The sequence below is a fragment of the Physella acuta genome, unplaced genomic scaffold (assembly GCF_028476545.2).
Source record: "Physella acuta isolate Inbredline_101_S28 unplaced genomic scaffold, ASM2847654v3 ptg001640l, whole genome shotgun sequence".
NCBI classification, from domain to species: Eukaryota; Metazoa; Mollusca; class Gastropoda; family Physidae; genus Physella; species Physella acuta.
The window spans coordinates 117,006-126,830 of NW_026733154.1; the positions used below are offsets into that span (position 1 = coordinate 117,006).

General features: G+C 31.0%; 1 protein-coding gene across 1 annotated transcript; it reads left to right on the top strand.

Annotated features, from left to right (window-relative positions):
* Window positions 1–1,127: 1,127 nt before the first annotated feature.
* Window positions 1,128–8,256, top strand: LOC131929505 (uncharacterized). The gene is made up of 6 exons (XM_059285755.1): window positions 1,128–1,137; window positions 2,318–2,374; window positions 3,053–3,123; window positions 6,103–6,241; window positions 6,413–6,476; window positions 7,465–8,256. Exons 2-6 carry the CDS (start codon window positions 2,320–2,322, stop codon window positions 7,466–7,468), a joined length of 333 nt encoding a protein of 110 aa, XP_059141738.1. The 5' UTR covers window positions 1,128–1,137; window positions 2,318–2,319; the 3' UTR covers window positions 7,469–8,256.
* The last annotated feature ends 1,569 nt before the right edge of the window (window positions 8,257–9,825 follow it).

Genomic DNA, 9,825 nt, shown 5'->3' on the forward strand with positions numbered 1-9,825 from the left:
TTTTAAAATTCTATTGTCTCTCCTAGAAGAGTGGCTGTCCCCAGCTAACGAGCCTTATCTGCCCGAGGGTTCGAACTCGAGATGTTTCGGTTTAGCAACCATGAGCTTTACCGACTCGGCCCACTAGGCTTAAATGACATTACGATTGAAAAAAACGAAATTTAAGAGTTATGGCTTATTATTTTAAAAATTTAATTTACGTAGGTAATATTATTTATAGAAACTAACGCAAGACACATATCATCAACTTATTTTTTCTCCCTTTTTTCTAAGTCTTAAAAAAATAATTTTATCTCTTTGAAATATTAATCAAAATTGCTATATTTTAGACATTAAATCTTTATATTAGTAATATGAATTTGATAAAATATTGATTAATTGTTAAAACACATAGCATTATGTCTTTTGAATATTTGTTTCCCAAAGAAGCGTTCATTATATAGCCTAATTCTTAAATACAGACCCCAAAAAATCTTAACGTGCTGGTGTAATTTTTTTAACCTGAGTTGGGAAAGAAAACAAAATTAAATAGGGTATTTACAGTAAACAGTGTTTACAAATACACAAGGTTTGGTCAATATAACGTTAGACAATTATAAGAGGATCAACAGAAAAAGTGTTTGCAAATATACTAGATTCGGTGAATATATGTTACACAATTATAAGAGAAATAACAGTATACAGTGTTTACAAATAAACAAGGTTTAGTCTCTATATGTTCGACATTAATAAGAAGATTAGCAGTAAAAGTGTATGCTAATACATTAGATTTGGTCAGTATGTGTTACACAATTATAAAGGTTATAACAGTAGGCTATACAGTATTTACAAATAAACAAGGTTTGGTCGTTATATGTTCGACATTAATTAGAATATTAGCAGTAAAAGTGTTTGAAAATGATAGGTCAATATGTGTTCGACAACTATAAGAGTATTTAAAGTAAAAAGTGTTGACAATCGCACAAGTTGTCTAAGTTGTATAACGCGCCGTTTGAGAAGCGTTTAAATCTAGTATGTTACACGACACATTAAAAAGATAAAAGTTTGGCCTAGGGCCTGTCTCAAACATAACAGCCGTATAAAAACCTTACGCAGGCCTAAACTTTATTTTCAGTTCAGTTGCAGAAAAAACGAAAGGTTAGTTAACACAATCAACTTTTACGACAAATTTATGTATTATCTAAAGTAAATTGTTGGCCCCGTTAGTTTATTGCTTTTTTTAAAAAATAATTAAAAAAAGGATAATTAATTAGAAATGTTAAAATTTTAAAATTGTATTTTATTTATTCATTTTTATATTTTTTTTTTTACAATTTTTAATTTCTCGTATATACGAAGTATAGAGAAAGTCTTGTAATCGTGCAAAAAATGAGGTTTTTGCAAATCTCGACGTTTTACACCTCACTATTACGGAAAAACATAATTTTGCAATGTTGTCCGTATGGCTGTGTGTATGTCTGTGTGTGTGTCTGTGTGTGTGTCTGTAAACACGATAACTTGATTACCGTTACAGCTAGGTTGATGAAATTTTATATATAAGTATTTTATCAAAATCGTAGATACGTATTAACTTTTGAGCGATTTCTGATAAACGGAAGTGGTACTTTTTTCTACTTTGAATTTTTCAAAAGCCTGTAACTTGAGTACTATTTCAGATAGATAAATGAAATTTCACATGTAAGTAAAAGATCTTCTATCAAATTTTGAGTAATTTCCGTTGACCGGAAGTAGTAATTTACGCTATTTTCGATTTCTCAAAAACTAATGTAAATTTATAAAGTACTAATAATATTCCGCACTATTATGCACATTTTAATTGGCGTTCACTATTGTGCAAATATTTTTTCTACGAGATGTTATTCTATTTTCAAAAGTTTAAGTATTTAAAATGGATTAAAATTCATGTCTATATCCCGAGTTACCATCTTCTGTTTTATATTAGAATATTCGAGAGAGTTTAGGGGAGATCACTCCCGGTTTATTTCTTCCTGTAGACAAATTCAAGTTTTGTGAAAACCAAAAATAGGCAAATTGTTTAAGATATATGCCACAAAATTTAGTAATTAACCTAAACATGTAGACAGATATTCGAAACAATTTATTGTTTTAGACTATGATTTCAACATCTGTTTTTGTATATGTTTCTATTTTAACACGTCGTATTTTGTGTATGACACTTTTGATCTCTATGTTCAAAATAGCCTGTCGTATTGTGTAGATACTTTTTTAGTCCCACGGCCATGAAATATATAGCCTATATATTTTATTTAATAAAAAGAGGATGAGGAATAAATAAACGCTGTATATTTTCGAACAGAAATGGTTTCTAAGATACTATTGGTGGCAGCTTTGCTTGCTTATAGGGCTGGTTTGGCTACAGGCAAGTGTATTTATTTGTTGTTTTTCTTATTTAAAAAAATATGATCGAATAGTGTAGACAAAAGTATTCATAAAACATAATTTTGATTTTTTAAAAACTGAAATTATGATGGTTTTATATTAAAAATCGTATTGGTACTAGTAGTGTCCGACAATAGACTCTTCCGAAAATAGGTGTGTTAGGTTGTCTGTGATATTGTAATCCATGGTTTAGCGTTATGGTCATAAATTAGGGATTAGAGTTATGGCAAGCAGTAGTGGGCGATGTGATCTAATGGTACAGCAATACGACTGCTTACCCAAAAGTCTTGGGTTTGGATCCCAAGCTGGTGTCCGTACAAAGCCCGTGAGTTCACACAGCTCTAATGGGTACCTAGCGTTTTTTAAAAGGGAAGAAAAAAATTTCGGCTGGGCAGGTTGTATCACAACAAACCCTTCGTTTAACGATGTGACCAAAACAGGGAATCTCTACTTCACCTGTCCCATGGACCTTTAGTTTCGAAAGTGTACTTTATTTTACTTAATAGGGTTACAGTGGACCCTAATAAGATATACTGTTAGAAACCATACACCCAGTTATTTCCATTACTGTGGTATTATCCTCGACTTCCACTAACACACACGCCGAGGTGGTTCTTTCTGTGACACTTAACCACACGTCTAACTTTTCTACCCACAGCGCAGTGTGGCGTGTTTACCTCGGTGTCACCTGCAACAGCGCCAGACTCAATTGTTTCTCCTCAGGTAGGGACCAGCACATCAGCATCCTTTGCTCGTTATTTAAGTTTATGTCGACCTATATACCATTATATATATATATATATATATATATATATATATATATATATATATATATATATATATATATATATATATATATATATATATATATATATATATATATATATATATATACATATATATATATATATATATATATATAAATATATATATATATATATATATATATATATATACATATATATATATATATATATATATATATATATATATATATATATATATATATATATACATATACATATACATATATATATACATATATATATATATATATATATATATATATATATATATATATATATATATATATATATATATATATATATATATATATATATATATATATATATATATATATATATATATATATATATATATATATATATATATATATATATATATATATATATATATATATATATATATATATATATATATATATATATATATATATATATATATATATATATATATATATATATGTTGACAGGACAAATAATCTCAGGACAAATGATGTCAGAGAAAATATACCAGACTAAATTTATGACGGACAAATGGTCTCATAGACAAAAGATACCAGGAGAAAATATCTCACACAAATAACCCACAGTAAAATATCTATATTATTTAGGATTATTTTAGTCGATTTTTACAAGCTTTTATTTAACTTACTTCCTCGTCAGTCGTCAGTCTAGACCGAAACGCAGGAGTGAAAATTCGGAAACTTCTACTTGACCGATACGATTCACATTTGGCACGTGGGTCAAGACATGAAGACAATGCAATCTGAAACTAAATTTGAGTTAATTGGATGCCTAATTAATTTTTTTATGAATTAATTAAAATTTGGACCGAATTAGTAGGCATGTCTAGCCAACCACACCACACGCGTCATCACGTTCAATAGCTGCGCCATCACGGTACGTTCAATAGCTGCGCCATCACTTTCAGTAGGCGCGCAATGGTTTTTAGTCATGTAACTCTATTGTAAATAAAACATGTAAAGTACTGAAAAAAAAATTCATAAAAAACGTTTTAATAACAAGCTTTTATGTAATAATGCACTAAAAAGTAGAAAATAAATTATAGACTACTATTTAAATTACTATACAGAAAAGCGTGGGTCTCTTCTCAAATATTAGTAAAGGTATCCAATCGGTACTAAAGTGACCCACGCTTTTCTTTATAGTAATTTAAATAGTAGTCTATAATTTATTTTCTACTTTTTAGTGCATTATTACATAAAAGCTTGTTATTAAAACGTTTTTATGAATTTTTTTATAGTTTGTACTGAATGTCATTTGGATTTTATTTATTCTTTTACACATAATTATTTTGAGATATACTATACTATATGAATGAAATAAACTTAATAAACAAGCCAGCAAAATACTGAGTAAACGTAGTTCTTAAAAACTAGCAATCTATCTAAAAGAATTACACACAAATATGAAAAAAAGACAAATGTCAAAACACGTTAAATAGTTTTGAAAAAAGGAAGTTTGGGACTACAATAATAAATTGGTGTTTTTATTGCATCATCAACGCTAGCAGTTGTCCAGAGTTGAAAAAAAAGTGCATAAGCCATCTGCGATGTAAACAAAGTGGCCATAGCTGAGTAATACCACTAATAGTGCTTAGTTTACCTGCACTCTATAAATAACCTATCTCCGCAATGACCGCTGTCGTTAAACAAGCATGCGTCATCTGATCACTTGGGTGTGACCGAATTATAACGATTGACTTTAGATGCTAGTTGTAATGTCCACGGTGGGCGGAGGTCTTCCCCTTTGGGCCTGTTCGCCAACAAAGCGAGCGGCCACCTTGCTACGTATGTGTGTTTTCATAGCCCTTTCATCAATAGATCGGAAATCGCATTTGATCTAGTTTCGTCTGCCTAATGTCCCAGGATTGTCTCATGATCGGCAAGCACACCTACACTGTCTATCGAAACTTAGTTTGAATCTACGAATATTATATTTCTAATTGTAATTTTAATACATTTAATGTAATGTGACAAACCTATGCGACAAACCTTTTCTCACAGTTATTATGTGTAAAAAAACAGACTAAAATCATCTCAAATACTATGCATATTGTTGTGCCATGAGCTCATTTGTCAATGAGATCATTTGTCATGGAATATATATATATATATATATATATATATATATATATATATATATATATATATATATATATATATTATATATATATATATATATATATATATATATATATATATATATATGGGGGTCGTCCAAAAATTACGTAAGAGGGGTCCGTAATTTTGTGACGGTGTGTGATGAGGGGGAGGGGGGGGGGAGTTCAGATGGTGTGACGTCACTTTTTTGCATTATAAAAAACAATGTTAGAAAACGAATTTTCGCCGTTATTTCGCGTTTTAGAAAACGGTTTTAATAAATTGTATTAGGAATAGGCTCTGTGTTGACAGAGTTCAGACAAGATTTAAAAAAAAATATCGATGTTTTAAGAAAAATTCAACAGCAATTTTTTTATCTTTGGGGGAGGGAGGGTTGTAGGCTGAGGTGTGACGACATTTTAGGGTGGGAATCGGGCTTTTTGTGACGACGTGTGACTGAGGGAAGAGAGGGAGGTAAAAATCGTCCAAAAAAGCGTGACGTCATTTATGGATGACCTATATATATATATATATATATATATATATATATATATATATATATATATATATATATATATATATATATATATATATATATATATATATATATATATATATATATATATATATATATATATATATATATATATATATATATGTATGTATATATATATATGAGCCTGTTTTCGCGTGTGTGTACCACGACAAGCAACATATAATCAGTTAAAAATACTCCTTGGCCGTCTTATCTAGCTAGTATTGTATTTCCCCCGCAGGATTGCTTCGACTATTGCGTGGCGCTGACCAACTGCGTGTTCTTCACCACGGTGGCAGGGGATTGTACGGTGGGTGTGGTCGATGCCGTCAGTGCCACGCTCGGCTCCAACATTGAAGGCTACGTCATGTGTCCTTTTCGTAAGTGTGAATAAAAAACAATTCCCGAGGGTAAAAACGTGGCGAACTTTAGAAATATAAACCACGACAAACACATAAATAATTGTGTTATATATATATATATATATATATATATATGTATATGTGTGTGTGTATCGTCTTATGTAAAGCTTTATATTTTCTATTTTTTAGGAGCAACTCCAGGCATTAAACAGATCACTGACCTAAAAAACTCAAGAAGCATTTTCTTGTTTGAGTAAGGAGATTAATTCAGCTATTACTTTTATAAAATTAACTTTCAAGAAAACCCGCGGATATTTAAGTGAAACACGATTCACTATAATTGAAATACATAAGAACAGTACATTTTTGAAGGCCAGACACCTCACATATTTCTACAACTCTAGTTTTTTTCTGCTAGAACGGGCTTAAATAATTTTATTAAATCTACACTTCTAGACTGCAATCACTATATTATTTTTTTAGGTTTTAATTACGTAGTTACTAAAACCAAAATCTTTTAAGGTCAGGGATTTGTATTTTCATTTGCAATTCAATAGTTACAATAATAATAATAATAATAATAATAATAAATACAAACGTTTTTAATTTTCTAATTCGCTTTCATATTATTTTAATGTCAGGCTAATTAAATTCTATTTATGATGACGCCAGTGTAGCATTTTTCCGTTTTAAAACTTTCCTTTAACTCGAATTACTTTTGATCATTTTGGGAGATTATTTTTGAAAAAGCTCACTTACTAAATTTGAACACATGCAGCGCAGTTAAAGCATCATTATTATCTAACGCTGCTAAAAGCTAAGTACCATTTCAAAACTCGGGCTCTATGAGGCAGGTAAAGTAGAGCACACCTGTTTCAGCATTTATTTTTACATTGTAAGGATTTTTGAAGATTATTTAGTTATTTTTTAGTTTCGAATTTTACTTTAATTTAAACAACCATGTTTGTTTTGTATGTTATCAGCGATTTTTATATGCCTCTCCCTCTCTCTTTTAATAAAAATATATAAATAGGCCTATATATAATATATATATATATATATATATATATATATATATATATATATATATATATATATATATATATATATATATATATATATATATATATATATATATATATATATATATTAAGAGAGAGATAGAATGAATTATGTATATTATGTATCATGAGACAAAATTAAAACAATGCTTTTATTCTTGATGACATTTTATTCAACAGATAAAGAGATATCTGAGGCTGTTTTGATATCTTCATTCGTGATGTAATGACATTGGACATACACAATATAATAATATTTTTCATATGATGACAATGCACATCAATGATGTAAATACATTAGAAATCCACACTGTGTACACATAACACTTCCCTATTGATTACATTTGACATTGACGATGTGATAACATTTAACATCTATAATGTGATGATAGTGACATCCATAATTTGATGACATAGACACCCATGATGTGGTGAAATTTGACATACATGATGTAATGACATTTGACATACATGATGTGTAGCCATTTTAAACACTATGAAATGACATTTGACATACATGATATTATGACATTTGACATACATGATGTGTAGATATTTTTCATAATATCACAATGCACATCAATGATGTAAATACGTTAGAAATCCACACTGTGTACACATAACACTTCCCACATATGATGTGAAGACATTTGACATTCATGATGCGGAGACATTTGACATTCATGATGCGGAGACATTTGACATTCATGATATGTTGACATTTGGAATCATGATGTTATGACATTTGACATTCATGATGTGATGACATTGACATCCATAATGTGTAGACATTTGACATACATGATGTGATGACATTTGACATACATGTTGTGATGACATTTGACATACATGATGTGATGACATTTGACATACATGATGTGATGACATTTGACATACATGTTGTGATGACATTTAACATACATGATGTGATGACATTTGACATCCAAACTGTGATGACTCTGTCACTTAAAAGTCGGCTCTTTATTAAATTTCTCTATCTTTATTCTGAATTTTTGTTTTTTGCATTACCGATTTCGGTGTGTTTAAAAAACAAGTTAATAAAAAGTCTAGTGACAATTTAAGCGCAATTTCCTTAATTAACATGCGTCAAGTAGACGTTACCTCTCACTAGCGGCTGCCTGAGCCGGTGTGCTTGGTTTGGAACTTCACCGCTTCGCTTCTTCTAGTGGTGAGACGCGAGCACTCCTTTTCGTTTCTCTCCACACGAGCAGAGCTAGTCCCCGCCCCCTCGCGAGATCTGCGCGAGTCTGGCCAATGGCAGCGTGTACCGCAGAACCCGTCCAGCTACGCATCAAAGGGGAAAAAAGCCTACACGATGCTCAGTATAAACAAGTAGTAAATATCATCCTAGGCCTACAAGATGCTCAGTTTAAATAATTTTAAAATTTTTTTTGTGACCGAACGAAAGGATATTTTTGAAAACTTTCTTCGGCAATATTGGTCTAAATTATGGCAGAAATCGATTGCTAAATGTTTCAAGTCGCTAAGTGGTCTGGTTGCCGAGATATGGAACAAAAACTGCATTTGTTCGAGGTTTTTGGCTTTTCCGGGAAATCCAGGAAGGAATTCCGGGAATTATTTTGGCCCACAATCATCCTCGGAACTTGCTTAACATATTTGCTTTTGGAACTAGTCCTCGATATTGCTTCGTTGAGGAGGAGATACGACTTAAAGCTGCGGACACACATCCACACATCCATACATCCATCCAGAAATGACGCATTTCTCCATTTTTTTTTTGCCAGTATGGAAATTGCGCTAAAAAATTATTGCAAAAGAAGTTTAAATTAATCTAATTTATTTTTACACGGGAAGTAGTAATATTAATGAAATATAACTAGTATACCTATTACTAGTAACATTTAGTAATCAATTTTTTATTTTTATTATTATTATTTTGTCAATTTATTTTTCCTATTTGACAATACTTCGACAAAGATTTCATCAGAAAACTTTTCTTCACCTGCGCGAGGTCTGTCGTTTGAGTATTCATCTAATGCTTTACACGAGAAAGAGAGAGGGTCATTAAAAAGATTCAAAAGCAATAAAAGTAGGATGGACTTGTCTTAAACAGCTTTCTGAATTATCGACATTTTGTTCTGTGTAGATCGTTAACAGTATTTTTAGATAGAGGGCTGCACAGTAGCTGTTCGGTTATTTTTACCGGTACAGTTAGGTTATTTCTATTGGTACAGTAAATGCGTGATTATTTCTGCCAGTACAGTAGATGTTTAGAAATATACAGTCACAGTACAGTTGGATATTGAACCAAGCCGGTACAGTTTTAAATAGAGCCATGACGATAGTTGTTTTATAGAAAGCTCTGCCGGTACAGTTGTTGTATAGAGAAATGTGCCGGTACAGCTGTTGTATAGAGAAATGTGCCGGTACAGCTGTTGTATAGAGAAATGTGCCGGTACAGCTTTTGTATAGAGAAATGTGCCGGTACAGCTGTTGTATAGAGAAATGTGCCGGTACAGCTGTTGTATAGAGAAATGTGCCGGTACAGCTTTTGTATAG